Source organism: Chrysoperla carnea, chromosome 3 (assembly GCF_905475395.1).
Source record: "Chrysoperla carnea chromosome 3, inChrCarn1.1, whole genome shotgun sequence".
Classification (NCBI taxonomy): Eukaryota; Metazoa; Arthropoda; class Insecta; order Neuroptera; family Chrysopidae; genus Chrysoperla; species Chrysoperla carnea.
The window spans coordinates 62,378,986-62,394,527 of NC_058339.1; the positions used below are offsets into that span (position 1 = coordinate 62,378,986).

A 15,542-nucleotide genomic window follows, 5' to 3' on the forward strand; every position below is an offset into this window, starting at 1 on the left:
GCCTAAACACATCTATCATAGCCTAACTAAATCTAAAAGAGATTTTTTTGAGACTGTTTAAACCATAGACATATAAGAATAGACCACGCTAGTAACGGACCATCGTGTAAGTGGGATTCCATACTCGTTAAAAAGAGAACGATGCTCTGACGTTTTGTCTCTTTTTTGGGCGTGACTTACTGGCGCACTCGTCCACTTACAGTAAGCACTTGTAAAAGACTGTTAATGCGCAAACGCATAAAAATAAAAAAAAAAGTACGGCAGAACATTGTTCTCTTTTTATCGAGTATGGGCAGACGCCCAGTTCTTTAGTCTATTATTATATGTCTATGGTTTAAACTGTTTGAGTCTTATAAGACTACAGGTAAGAATTTTCAAATTTCAATCAAAATATTCAAAGAGCTTGGTTTTTTTTTGCTACTCACCAAAACCGAAAATCCCATGGACCGTAGGCCGACATCGAATATTATCCATCTTATATTCCTGATAAAATTATGTACAATTTTGTTAACCTAGTAGTGATTCGTTTGAATCAATCGTTTCTATACACTCTGTACATGGCATTTTCTCTTCTTTATTATATTTTATACGACTTCCACGTGATTTGGTTTCCAATCATAAATGAAGCTTGCAACTGCTTTGGAATTACAGAGCTTTTTCACTGTATGTATAGGCTTATGTCATCATACGGTTATTTATTGTACTATGTGGGGGGTGTTAAAGAACGATCAACAACGAATTGTTGTTAAGACATATGAAACAAATATACGGGAAAAAAACACATATCCACTATAAATTGGTTCGTTTGTTTTGTTGGTACCCACTTATTATTGTTGTGAGATACATCAACGAGATTTTTTTGTTTGTTTGAAAATATAAGCACTTCTTGCAAACATGAAGAAAATTTATTTTCATGAATGATAATGTTTACTAGCCCTGAATATTGATGATCATTTTGAACCTAAATAAATTTGGATAAACGTGCGCCTAGGATGGCCTTATTAATAAGATTCCTATAATCCCATACTTGTAAACGTTGGAATAAGTTTAAATTTAGCTTCTATATATTCAATTATTGGCATAGATAAAACTGCAAGTAGGTATATCGCCTTCTTTGTGGTGGTTGACAGTTTGCCATTCATTGCCAAATTACCAACGATTTATAACCTCATATACACAAACTTTTTAGTACTTCTTCAAGAAAACTAAACGTTGATTCAAGGGCATTCCTAAGAAGATAAGTGTTGTTTTTTTATATTTATCCTTTGTTGGTTTTCATTAAAAAAAATAGCTATTGATAATGGTAAGTAATCAGGTGGTCTAAATTTGGACTACTGAAAAAGCGGCCTACTTCCTGTTTAATAGTACAAATGTTTATCGCCAGTTGGCGGGATTTATCTGATTTGAATTTGAATATTTTTATTGGCCTTAAAAAATTGTAAGTACAAGTATTGTCATCTGGTAGTCGAAATTGTAACTTCTGAATCCGGGTCTTCTTCTGATTTTAATGAGTACGAATTATTATCGATAGTTGGTGAGTTGCAACTCCCAGTTATCAATTGTGGCTGGAAAAATTTCCTATAAAGACTCTCCCAACGGTATTCTAAAATGGCACAAGTTTCGACGAATGCGTCATACTAACTAAATGATTTTCGTGCTTCTTTTGAAGATTTTCAAGGCTGTTCCAATGATATTGTATTTACAACTATCCCCAATATATTACATTAATATACGCAATAATGGCAACTCATTAGAATTCACCCATCGAATAATGTTTGAAGTTCGTTTGTGGTTTAATTATAGCGAAACATTTAATCAGTCGGTCAAATTTAAAAATATCGAAATGATAACGCAATTTTTTAGTTTTTAGCAATTTTTTTACTGTCAAGTAGGTAACAATAAGAAACCAAAATTTTCCATAAGAGGAAAATTTCTAATTGGAGTACCTACTTATTGCAAATTACAAAAAATAATCAAATCAGTTGCATATAATTAAATATTAAACACTGCATTTACAATATGAAATTACCTAATTTTTTTATCCCATAGAATGGCATAATTTTTTCGTTTCGACCAAAATACAGATGTGATAAAAAAAATAAATTTTTAGAAATTGGATGACGTGCTTAAATTGATCCGAATGAAATTTTTTTTGAAACCCACATTGTAAGTATATGATTCAATCTTTTCATATTTGATGTTAGCTTATCGCTACTATCCTGTGGTAAACGGCGAAACCAGGTACCTACATGGACAAGAATATGAAAAATTCGATTTTTGTAAACATAAATTTGGGTCCACATTTTTTTCAAAACGGCATACACAAAAATTTATTAACACTATTGGTTTATAATATGGTGTAATCTGTAATCACCTTATAAAATGTAAGCAGATTTGGGACGCCAATGGACTCGCTCCATGTTAAAATTAATAAAAAGTGTCTCAAAAGATCCAAATCTAAATATTGATTCACTAAGAAAAACAAATTGTTAATTTTCCTAAACTGAAATTAAATAAATTCAAAATTAAAGAGATGCGAAATAAATGTCATTACTTTTTTTTATTCATTATTTTTACAATTACATAATATTATAATAATAATAAAAATGTCGAACATGCGCATGTTCATCTAATAATAATTAAATACCTAATTAATTTAATATGATTGTGAAATTCCTTTCATAAATTGTTTTTTATTTATAGTATATTTTAATTTTTTTTACTGATTGACTGGACTTCATATTACTTACTTAATTATTATTTTTATATTTAACAATATTTATTTTATATACCTAATTAAATAACGATATTGTCATTTATTTACAATTTACAAAATTAAATCATTAACAATCATGTTATCGTATTTATTAACATTATTATTCATCCATCACGATATTTTTTAATATATTTATATTTTTTAAATGCAAAAGAAAAATTTTGTTGTAGTACATTATGCAAAGGTCCGTACTGGATAAGAAAACGAGCTTAATAATAGCAGGCACGACGAAGGGGGAGAAGGTAAGAAAATCGCTCTCGGATCGAGGCTCTACAAAGGGGCCCGTAACTTGGAGGCACGAAAATATTTTGTTAAAAATAAGTGGTTTGACAAATTTTTCCTAAAAGCATAAGTTTCTAGCGCATAGTTAGTTCAAAGTTGAAAGTCATAACCGTTTTTTCGAATTTTGTACGCTTATTTGACCCTTCTGCTCATGCCGCCTCTGCACAAAGGCGAGATTCAGGACATGGCACTCTTCGCAAAGAGGCTCCGTTCGTATTAAACAGTTTAAGGCAAGTATCAAACGACCTTTTCCCCTCTTTCGATTCATAAAAAAAAACAAAGCCAAAAAATTTTAATAGCCTTGTCCCTCTAACATATATAATAGGGGATAATCCTGATGTCGAATTGGCCATATTACCCATAAAAATGTAAAACTAGTCTTAATACTGTGACAAAATTTGAAAGTGAAATTAAAATTGATTCAAAAACGAAGAAGTTATAAGCAATAAAGATTGCATTCAAAGGTTGCCCATCTCTTTTTATCAAAACAAACGTGTTCCGTGTGCCGCCACTAGTGGGTATCTTACTCTTTAATTAGGAATTTTAACGTTCATATCTTGCATACTAGTAAAGATTTTTCTAAAACCAACTTTATTTTTCTATTCGTAAAGTGAGTAATCTTCATCTGAAGTGATAAAAAAAAAATTTTGTCCGATCCCCTATTGTGTCATATTATATATATTTCAAAGGATTAAGGGTCGGGGCCCGAACTTATTCATCTCCCCAAGTCGCGATTATCTCTCGCAGGTCGTTTAGTGCAAGTACCTATGTTGTGTTGCTGCAAAAGTAAAAACCAGAAATAATCCGCCATTACTTTTGCAAATTTAACATTACATTTTGTCATTCTTCAACATTCACTTTAAAGCCAAAAAAACTCCTGTTTTTCGATTAAATCAAGAAAAAAAAATTTAATCTAAAATTTCTTTGTTACATCCCAACGCTACAAAAATGGAGAGCTGGGTTAGCATTAACACCTTTAAGGCTGTGGTCTTGCTATGGGCATAGTATCAGAATATTCTAAATTTTTTGTATACTTATTAAAGATATTATAATTCAATTACCATCAAAAGTTGAAGTCGATTGATCGGTTCTGACTCGAAATAAACTTAACTAAAGTAGGATCATTAACACGAAGAGCATAGGAGAGGTTGTGTTTTTAACAAGTTTTTTAATTCTAAACAAACAAAAAAAAATCTGAATGGAAAATTATTGTAAAAATAAATGCAAAGTTAAAACATTTAATTAATGAACAGAAACGACTATAGTTAAAGTATTATGGTTGAAGAGAAATAACTATATTAACAGAATTTTAAACAACTCTACTAACATTGTATATTATATGGTAAACAGTTGAATACAGTATATATAAAAATTTTACATAATTTCACTACATGCTTATATACTCTTACAGTGCATATAATCCAAAACTTTTCGACAATTTTGTAGCAGCTTTAAATAGGCTACTCAAAAAAATATTGGACACATACTGTTTGGTTCCGAATTCAACGTCGGTCTTTTTGGACATTTGACAAATTGTATTATTTACTAAAAATTTGAATGAAATAACCGCCGTCATTCATTTTAAATCATTTTTTCTGAGCGAAAAAAAAATTAAGATAAATTAAAACACTTCCTTGTTTTCAAATTTTATCAACGAGTAGATAGTGTCAGCAATAATTAACTTGTCATTATATTTACAAAATCAACAAAATATTTTCAAGTATTTTTGATTAATATTTAAGATTGGGATTAAAGATGTTATCCTACTCTAAATTTAAAAAAAAATTACAAAATATTATACTTATAAATGTTATTTAAAGCACAAAATGGGATTAGCGAAATTTATTATTATTTTAATATTTAAATTTTTGTTTACCTTAATAATTATCCTTTTAAATATGTACAAAAAAAATGTAAAATACTGAAAAATTAATAATTTTATAGAATTCATAACAGAGATTGTAATTTTAGCCAAATGCAACTCAGTTTCTAGATTATTATCGATTGTCCTTCAAATATTTTTATTTATTTTCCACTAAATCAAAATATTTTGAAATTAAAATTTCTAACCTTACGATTGGAAAAAGTATTAATTACCTAGGTAAGATATTTTTAAATTTCGGATATTCATATTTACATTATCAATGGTCTTGATTAGACATAAAGCGATCTAGACGACAAACTTCTCAAGACATTTTGCACCATTTATGTCGATATTCTAATCTTTTTTAATGTAAAAAATAAATTATCGTTTTTCGGAGGGGGGAGGGCTGTGCCTGGGTTGTGTTTTCGAAAATTAAATTTTTTGAACTTTTTTGTTAATTTGACTTATTGAGGATTGATGAAAATCCCATCTGTCTAGCATGTATAGAATAGTAAATCATTATTGTTGAGTGGTTTTTCGCGCGCTATAAAATAAAAATTTTAATAATCTAATTTTTTTATAGACTTTTTGAGGGATGAAAATCGTAAAAATTCCGTTTATTCCAATTTTACGAATTTTTAACTCGAAAACTGGAGGGCTTGAAAAATGTCTAAGAACATTATTTGTTAATTTAGACCTCATTTATTTAAACTTATTTGTTTACAAAAAATTAGTTTAAACAATATCCTACCGATCCTACAGGCTTACCCACCAACACTTTTACGTTCAGGAGCATGTTTAAAAGATGATCCTGCAAAAATTTTCCATGCAAAAAATTATCATGCTGTGTAATACCGGATTTTGCCGGGTCTATAAACTTTTTTCTACCTTACACATGAATAAAACAATGTAAGATGTATGGATGTTTGAATGTAGGATAATTGATTATCTTAAATGTGTTATCAATATGGTTTTAAATGCCTGCAGAGAACTTCGTTTGCCTAAATCACTTTTTTATGGACTAACCACCACCACATAGGTTTTCTTTGGGTTAATTACACAAACCTCGAATAAGCTTTTTTTCTATTAACTAAATTTTACTCTGTCTGATTTTATATTTCCTCTTATATGCTTATATTTTGAATTAAAAAATTTATAGGAATTTATATATACCTATTTTTGTCTTAGGAAACAGAGTTGCCCGTATTATTAATAATTTTTTACTTTGTTACCTTTAACCGGAGTAAAACGTTGGATTAAAAACTCAAAATAATATGTACACAATGGCTACATTCAGAGTAAACTCAACGGTAAGAAATTTTTTTTTGAATTAATCATAAATAGTAAATTACGATACTAGGTCAGTCCAGTCAACATTCTGTTTGTGGATGGCATATTATTTTTCTTTATTCCATAGCCGAAAGAACCGTCTAACCTTCGTTTAAATAATGATTGAATGTTTGTATACAAATTATTTTAGTACGAACAAAAAATGTCACGTTTTTTGTAAGAACAATGTTACTATAGATTGCAAAATTATAAGACTAATTTTTAAAAAATTTCCAAATTCAGATTACTCTTCGATAATTTCAACAAGGGGACGATTTAAAAAATGATAAATTGGGAATTTTTTTCAAATCGTTCTTATAATTTTAAAAGTTGTTGCCATTGCTGCAAAAATAGGAAACCACAATAGCCGCTTCTCCTGGAGTTAAATTTGGCCGGGAAGACTGTATTTTCGGTTCATTATAATTAGTTGAAAACTAAATATCAATGTAAAACTGAAATTTCAACACCAAATATGTATTATGGTTAATAAAAATTATTAGTAATAATATTATTTAAAAAAACTGATGCCAGTCCACTTTCAGTAGAACCAGTCACAAATTACTGAATGCATTTCTTTATCGCTGAGTTAGTATGAATGCAGTTAATGCTTACTCATGAAAAATAAAATCTACGTACAATGGAGTAATAAGAACATTTATTTAAAAAAAAAAATGGAACAAATAATCATTTTAAAAAAATTTATACAATTTTACTTTGACATGATGAGTGTGAACATAATTTAACATGTTTCGGGTCGAGCGCAAATTAAGGCTAAGTTTGGTGAGGTGACGTGACGCAGTTTTATGAGGATGGAAGACAGTGCGTAAGGCAGGATTATGTATATCGAGTATTATACCTATAGGGAGGTCACGCTGTTTGTACAAAACAAACAGTGACCGACAACTAATTATACAACATGTATAAACCTGCGTTTCCCACTGCTCAATATCTACATAAAACTGCGTCACTCCATCTCATCAAGCTGTGCCTCAATTTGTGCTTGGCCTAATTATAATAATAATTAATCAATTTTATAATATTATTATATATACACAATTAAAAATAACTTCAATATTGTTTCAATAATGGAAACATTATTTTCACCTGAGGTGTATAGACTTGAAATTTCTTACATCATTAAATATACAAGAAATATGTTTTATGTTTTTTAAGTGGCAAATTATTTTATACATTAGAATTAAAAATTAGGAGTATAAATCATCAGAAATTTCTATAAACTCAAAACTTTATGAATATTTTTATTGAGAAACACATTGAAATATTAGCCTTCCGTCGAACGCAAACTATTGATATCGAATTAAATCGATAAAAAAAATACCTGATTCATTTATAAAACTGCCAGGTAATAAGCAACCTTGTCGCTGAAGATCGAAAACAAAGTAGACTTCTGACAGCAACAAGTATTAACATCCATAAAAGAAGATACTAAATTTCTAAACTGTGTTCATCAGATCAGGCGGACCAGATGAAAGGTTAAAAAAAATCTAAACCTTAAACTTGACTTGTAACATTATTTTCGATTGACTTTGAACTTCAAAGCTTTATAAATAAATATACTGATTTATATTTAAGAACACAAACATGTACTCATTCCAAAAATTTCTGAACTTTACAAAAAAGTGTCCTAGCAATGAAAAAGGGCAGGCGCAGCGGTGTATCATCAAAACACTACCAATGAAAACAGGCTTGTCCTCTTCTGGCAAAATTTATTTTAATGTGTTCACCAATATTTTCAATAAAATTGCCAAAATAAATTACTTTAAATGTTTTTAATAAATTTTAATTAGTTTTTAATAGCACTTAATGATTTTTTTTTAAAGTATTAAGTTATTATTTTATAGGTGTCCCAGAATGCATTGGATCAACCAAAAACAACCTTAGAATATTATTATTCAATTGCAATTTAATTCGTTTTTTTAATGTCAACTTTCGTGTCCACTATTTGAATAATTGAAATACTTGAAATCAACTCAAATAAAATATACTCTTACATAAACCTTCCCAGGTCTTGTGGTCTCTCCTTTTAGTGGACAGAATATCAACAGGGTTGTGTAATTTTACACCTTCCTTTGACAATGAGTGATAAATTCGAAAAATTGATTTAAGATCAATTGTTTTAAACGATATTTGCAAACAAAATATAGAAGGTCATGTATACGAACACTTCATAGATTTTACAATAGTGTTTTATTATCACGGTGTTTATTAAGACAGTTTTAGCTTTTCCCATAGACATATAGGAATAGACCACGCTAGTAACGGACGATCGTGAACGTAGGATTCCAGACTCGGTAAAAAGAGAACGATGCTCTGACGTACATTTAGTCTCTTTTTTTGAGCGTGACTAACTGGCGCACTTGCCCACTTACAGTAAGTCAAAACGTACGTCAGTACATCGTTCTCTTTTTATCGAGTCTGGGTAGATCACGCCCACTTCTTCAGTCTTTTCTTATATGTCTATGGTTTTTCCACAATATTTCTTGTACACTCTATAAATTTTCTAAATATCATTGGAAATAATCCAATTACACAAAATTAAGTCACTAAATACTTGTGCTATGTAAATTGTATTATATTATCTACCAATTTTTCTCTTTACACTACGATATTAATTACATAATTCCTATTAAGCATAAAAACTTTTTGAACTATAAAAATATTTATACTCCGACACGGAACTTGAAAAAAAAAAATAAACAAAAAAATTCGTTCAATAGATATTTATATACTTATATTTATATTATTGCTTCATAAAAAAATTACATGCTACCATTTAAGATTCACAAAGTCCAAAATTAATATAAACAATAATTCCATTAAGCGGGTAGCTTAACGTGACAGTAAAACTGCACTTACACGGATTTCAAAATTTCGCATATGAATCAATGCTATTTAACGATAGGTACAATGTAGACTAGGTGTAACAGGTTTTATCCTATCAGAAATATTTTTTTTTAATTTTTATATTTTTAATAATTACAAGTATTTTGCCATTTCATGAAAATTAATTTGTAAGAGACATTTTAGTGCAAATTTTATCTATTTTCAGTAAAAGCTCTTATCGTGGTAGAAAGATCTGTCATACCGATTTGTAATATATAAAGCCAATAAAATTTTACCCTTATCACGGAATTACTATTTTTAAATTTGTATGTCGTTTTGAGTTCTACTTTCGAAATATCTCGATATGACAGCTCAAAACTTGACCAAAATATCTATCACACCACTAAATAATACAAAAATCCTGGCAAAAAAATATTTCTGCCAGGATAAATCCTACACATCTAGTCCATTTTGTACCTATCGTTAAATATATTGATTCATATGCAAAATTTCGAAATACGTGTAAGTGCAGTTTTACTGTCACGGGCTCCAGGGCTATAAAATAAAATAAAAAACAATTGCCACCTAGGTAATAATTTAAAATAAAATTTCTTAAACATTTATTTGGAATCTTGATTATTTCAATTGAGCAATATATATATAAATTGATTACAACAAATACATAAATATTAAAAATGGAACAGCAAATTGGAAAGTAAATTTTCTTTTGTTTTTAAACAAATTTTAATCATAAACATTCCAAACATTCTAAAAATTGTGAACTTTTTTTATTGTACACTCTCATTTGCCAACCTTCTATTGGATATTCTAGTTAAACCATTTCAATTTTTTTAAATAGACAAATACATCTCAATGTACGATCTTGTCGGTGGCAAGAACTAGCGTTAAGTTTTGCTGACAGCAAGCAAAAGTTTCGGTGACGGCTTTTACTCCTGCACAATTTCGTGCAAAACTACTTTTAGTCTCATGTCGTTAGAAATACCTTAAACTCTTGTAAGAATGTGTTATTCAGTTACTATATAGTTTGAAATATTTTTTCTCTATGTCCGTTGAAATCGATGTCTGTTTAATTATCTATTTAACTCGAAATTCTATCTACTTAGATTCGATTTTATTAAGGTTCTATTATGAAACACGGTTTATTTTGAATGGTTGTTTAAAGAAGGGAAGATTAAATTAAATAAATCTTTTGACGCCTGTTTACTTAGTTCACGTAAGAAGAAAAGTATCAAATATTTACATTTGGAATTTCAATATAAGCTTTTATTAAGATATTTACAATCCCTAAAAGTTGAATCATTATTAAGTAAGAAATTCTTCCATTATTAGTGAAGATAGATATTTTTCTCATAAAATATTTTTTGCCTAAAATTATTTGAGCAAACAAAAGGGTCTTAAATTTAAATAACTTGACCCAATAATAATAAAACAGGCAGTGTTTAAAATATCGTCAGCTTAGAAATTTGACCTACCAAATCAACCTTTCTCTCATATTCATTTTTCAATACCGCTTGAAAAAGATGACCAACTAATTTTTTTCGAGCGGTATGGAAAAAATTAATGTAAGAAAAAAATGGATTTGACCGGTTTACTATCAAAGCCGACGATATGTCAATTTGATATTCGTATACAAAAATGTATGTATGATTCGTTGAACTTTTTTCTAAAAATTCTTAGAATATTTGGAAGTTTAAACTTCATATCAAGTTATACAAATTAAAATCAAAAAGAATAAAAGAATTGTCAAATTTTTTAAAATAATAACATAATTTGAGTACTAAATTATTTATAGTACTTTGATAAATATACATAAGAATGAAAATTTCCCTATCTATAATGTGGTTTTTAAATTTTTTTTTTTTTTTACTCTTTTTGTTTTGACATTATAATTAATAATATTATTATAAATTACAACTATGCCAGAGGGACGGGTGCGCATAAAATTATGGTTGATTTGTTGTAAAAGCATCAATACCATTATCTGCCATTGCATTTAATATGTCACTAACATAACTTGCTACATCAACAGTGGATTCTTCTCCTCTTCGTATAAATGGATGCTTTAAAAGCTCGTTATATTTTGGTCTTTCTTGTTCTTCTTTTATTAGACTAAAATAAAAAATGTGATAATTACTATATACTGTGAAACAATCAACTAAAAAAATTCTTAAATTATATGAATATTAGGTTTGGCTAGAGTGGCTGTCGTAAGGTGGGACACACCAGAGACCATAGGGTCAGATGTGATATCGATAAGAGTTTTCCCACCCCCGGCAACTACTCCATGAACAATTTGGAGCTATTTAAGAACAGCAGGAATGCGTCAGAGGACTTCAAGTCGAAGATGTCGTCAAAGAAAGGCTGGCTCAAATGAGTCCATTTGACTACCAGATAAATATTTTCCCAAACTTATTTGAAATCGATTTGTGAAATAACTCTTCGTATGGACATACGATACGGATATCTCAGATATTACACATTCAATCATCAAATGAGCTTGAATTTTGTGTTTGTTGGGTCAAAATTACCATATTTAGCGAGTTTGATCGAAATTGGAAAGAAAAAATTTGTCTCAACTTTTTGCAATTGTCTTAAAGCAAATCGAAAAAATAACCAAAAAAATGTTTTTTGGAGTTTGACAAAAACCGGTATATAGAGTAATTTTGCTTTATGGAATACAAAAATTACATTGGGGCTTTTTATTCTGCAAAATTCTGCGATACTTAATCAAATGAATCGAATTATTATGTTTTTGGCTCTTCTTTATACAGTTTATCCTATAAACACAGGCAACACAAATCTTTAATATTTTCTTTGGTATATTTAGTATATTTTTAAACGTACCGTTAAAATATTACAAAATCAGGTTTCGGTTTCAGTTAAAATAGAAAGAAAGAAGAACACAAAAAGTTTATTTGTAATTTGGGTAAAAATCATTTTCTAATAAAATAATTATTTTAAATCAACCCAAAAAATATAAAAATTTATTTATTGTTGGATAGTTTTCAAGATTTTTGATGCTTCTTAGATTTCCATTATAATTTCCGGTCAATCATATTCCCTAATAATTTTCAATTTACTCGGTTAAATTTTGAAGTGATTTGCACCCACTCTATAAAAGCTAAATATCATACATAGGTCTCTATCAACATTATCATTATATTTGTATTTTTTTAAATTTATTTATCGATCAAGCAGAATAATTATTAAACCATCGAGCTAAATATATAAAATAAATCTATTTACGCACTATAGAAAAATAATAATTTATTATATTTACCATGTATTAACAAAATTCACGAATTCCTCGGTAAAATGATTGCCATTTTCATTTGGTGAAAGCCGTGGTGGTTCACCTTGAACAACTTGACTTAATTGTTCAAAAACACTTTGCCATTTTGGATATGGAAAAGAACCAGTAGCTACTTCCATTAAAGTGATACCTAGCGACCAAACATCACTACGTACATCATAACCTGGTGCACGATTTGGATCTATTCGTTCAGGTGCCATATATGGTTTACATCCAGCATCACGTGTTCGTGCTATTGAATCAACTAATTGTCCAGATATACCAAAATCACATAGCTTTATATTACCTCGACGATCAAGTAAAATATTACTTGGTTTTACATCACGGTGTATTATTTTTTGTTTTTCTTTTAAATAATTCAATGCTGTCACGGTTGCAACAGTTATTTTGCCTAAGATATTTTCTGGAATACGTTCTGTTAATTTTTCATAAATAAACTTGTAAAACTTATCTAAAGAAGTATCCATTAATTCCATACAAATCCAACAATCGCCCTTAAAAATACAAAATTTTTTAATAACTTTTTATAAAGAGAAAATAAAAAAGCAATATCTTCTGATAATTCAATTTTTAATTTAAAAAAAAGTCAATGTTAAAGCATAATTTTGAATAACAAATCTTAACAGACACGGGTAGCTTTTTTTCAAATGCACATCTTCTTAAAATATTAAAATAAAAAATTTTCTTTAGAAAAAAAAATGCCACGTCCAAGTTCCGAGAAATGGGGAGATTTACCAGAAAGTATGGAGATGTTGAAATAAATCTAATTATATCAAATAATTATAATCATGTCTTTATATACTTAAGTTTGGGAGATTTATTTTGATATCGGGAGTCGGGAGAAACCATTTCTAGAATATACCGATCAAATAGACCGTTTTCATGAAAAACAGAAATGCTTTTTGATAATTTTTTATGAAAATATAGGTCGAGTAGAGCCTGTAACTCAAAAATTACGCATTTTTAACAATAAAAACACGATGAAACAAATTGTTAAAAAGTCACAATATTTGAAATATTTTAAAACGTTTTTTTTTTTTGCACCAACGCACACGTGATATGTGATGTCAATCCGACAAGCAATAACAATAAAACAGTGTCAACAGATACTTTAAATGACGTCAAACCAACCTTCGTTTAACATCGTGTGTTTCCGGATCGTTTTCGCCAATTTGAATTTTAATGATTTGCATTGTCTGTTTTCTCGGTCATATGGCTTCAAAAAAATCGGGGTAAAAATTAGTCCATTTATCAAGACATGTACTTTCATTTAAAAAAAAAGAAAAAAAAAATGTGAAAAAGGTCTATTCTGGAGAGGCGGCAATCCAATTTAGAAAACATCGTAATTAAACAATGTCATATTGTACACTGTTACGTACGAAATATTCCCCTTTTTTAAATCGAATAAAATTGATAACAGAATTATCCAGTGGAGTAAAATATCAAAATATAACTAGAGAATCCGCATTGATCATGGAAAAACTATTTTCCGGTATAACTTTCTTTATGACAGTGCTAGAGATAAAACCAATGATTATATAAATTATAATACGAATCTTACTTCTTTAAACAAGGCACCATAAAATTGTACAATACACGGACATTCATTCGATTTCATAACAACCTCCAAATCCATCAACTGTTTTTGTTCTTTTTCGTCAACAGTTGAACGAATTCTTTTCACAGCCATTACAGTATTTGATGGAATATGAACCATTTTATTAACAGTACCATAACCACCTCGTCCAATTTCACCTAAATCTTGTAGATCCTCCGAAGTAAAATCATATACTACATCTGGGGATAATTGTAGCTTCCCCGTTGAATGCATCGTTGAATTTATTCGAAATCGCTCCCTACAATAAATATTATTAAAAAATTTACTTGACACATTCTGATATTTCAATTACCTATACCGTGTATTATCTGTTACTCCATCTAAACTTGATCTAGGTACTCTAGCAATGGGTATATTTCTAGGGCGATTTGGACTAATTCCAACACGTTCCTCCTCTGAATTGGCATTAGTTAAGCGCATTGATTGATAAGGACTTGTAGGAGGAAATTCCATTGGTGGAAAAGTTCGTCTCGGGCGGCCTACAAAAACAATATTGTAAAATTATAAGTCTTTAATGAAAATAATGTTCTCATGTAAATATGTAATGGTGACTGAATATCGTAATTGAGAAATTACCCTGATCGGAATTACGTGCTCTAGAATTTCCAGGATTTTCGGCCATTTTCTTCACAATCACCCTCCGGTGAAATGTCAATAAGGATTATCACAGTTATTTGATTTACATCGAAAATTTGTTACCATAAGATAGTTTAAAAGATACACAATATAATTTCACTTCATTATTACATGTAAACGGTTAACATTTAGCACTATTTTTGTTATTATTATTATTTTTGTTTTTTTTTTGACACTTATTTGCAAATAACCCCTCACTCATTCAAGCATATTTTTTGTCATTTATAGTTAACTTCAAGTTGTACACCAAATACAACAATTTGTAGTATTTCGTAGTGCATAGCAAGTGTGCGCTGAATACAGTTGCATAACAACGCATGCGTATTGTATGTTGTATTTAAATAAATACAACAATACCTTATTATTAAGATTTCAAATACACATTTTCTTTTTTAATATTTAGAACCAAAAAATAATTTTTTATAAAAACCATAAATTGAAATAAAACAACAATCCTTTCTTTGAATTTATTTTTTCGTTATTTTATTTATCAATAAATACATAAATTAATATAATAATATCATAATACAACATTCAAATATGGAAGACATGACATGAATAGTTTATTCTTAATACAAAGACTTAAATATTGAAACTTGGTCGAAATCATCTGATTAATTTTGAAATCTAACGAAAATATTGAAAAATTTATGTTCATTTTACATTTTAAAATATATTTTTCTCAAAATTAGGAAAACAAAAATAGATCGGATTTTCTAAAACACCCTGCGTGTGATCGATATAATTTTTTAATATATTTTATTCTTTACTTTTTAGCGCATTTCAAAACCACAATATAATGATATTGATATAATGAATTTTTTTGAAATATTGTCTATTTTAGAAAATCTTCATAACT

At 28.8% G+C, this 15,542-nt stretch overlaps 1 protein-coding gene across 2 annotated transcripts; it reads right to left on the reverse strand.

Moving 5' to 3' along the window:
• Positions 1-9,832: 9,832 nt before the first annotated feature.
• LOC123297012 (dual specificity mitogen-activated protein kinase kinase 4) lies at positions 9,833-14,894 on the reverse strand. Of its 2 annotated transcripts, none has more exons than XM_044878775.1 (5): positions 14,624-14,894; positions 14,346-14,526; positions 13,991-14,285; positions 12,397-12,923; positions 9,833-11,225 (listed from the first exon to the last, which is right to left on the reverse strand). In XM_044878775.1, exons 1-5 carry the CDS (start codon positions 14,667-14,669, stop codon positions 11,060-11,062), a joined length of 1,215 nt encoding a protein of 404 aa, XP_044734710.1. In that variant the 5' UTR covers positions 14,670-14,894; the 3' UTR covers positions 9,833-11,059. The 2 variants fall into 2 exon arrangements, with proteins under 2 accessions (XP_044734710.1, XP_044734709.1); XM_044878774.1 differs by having other exon boundaries at positions 14,340-14,526.
• Between the last annotated feature and the right edge of the window lie 648 nt (positions 14,895-15,542).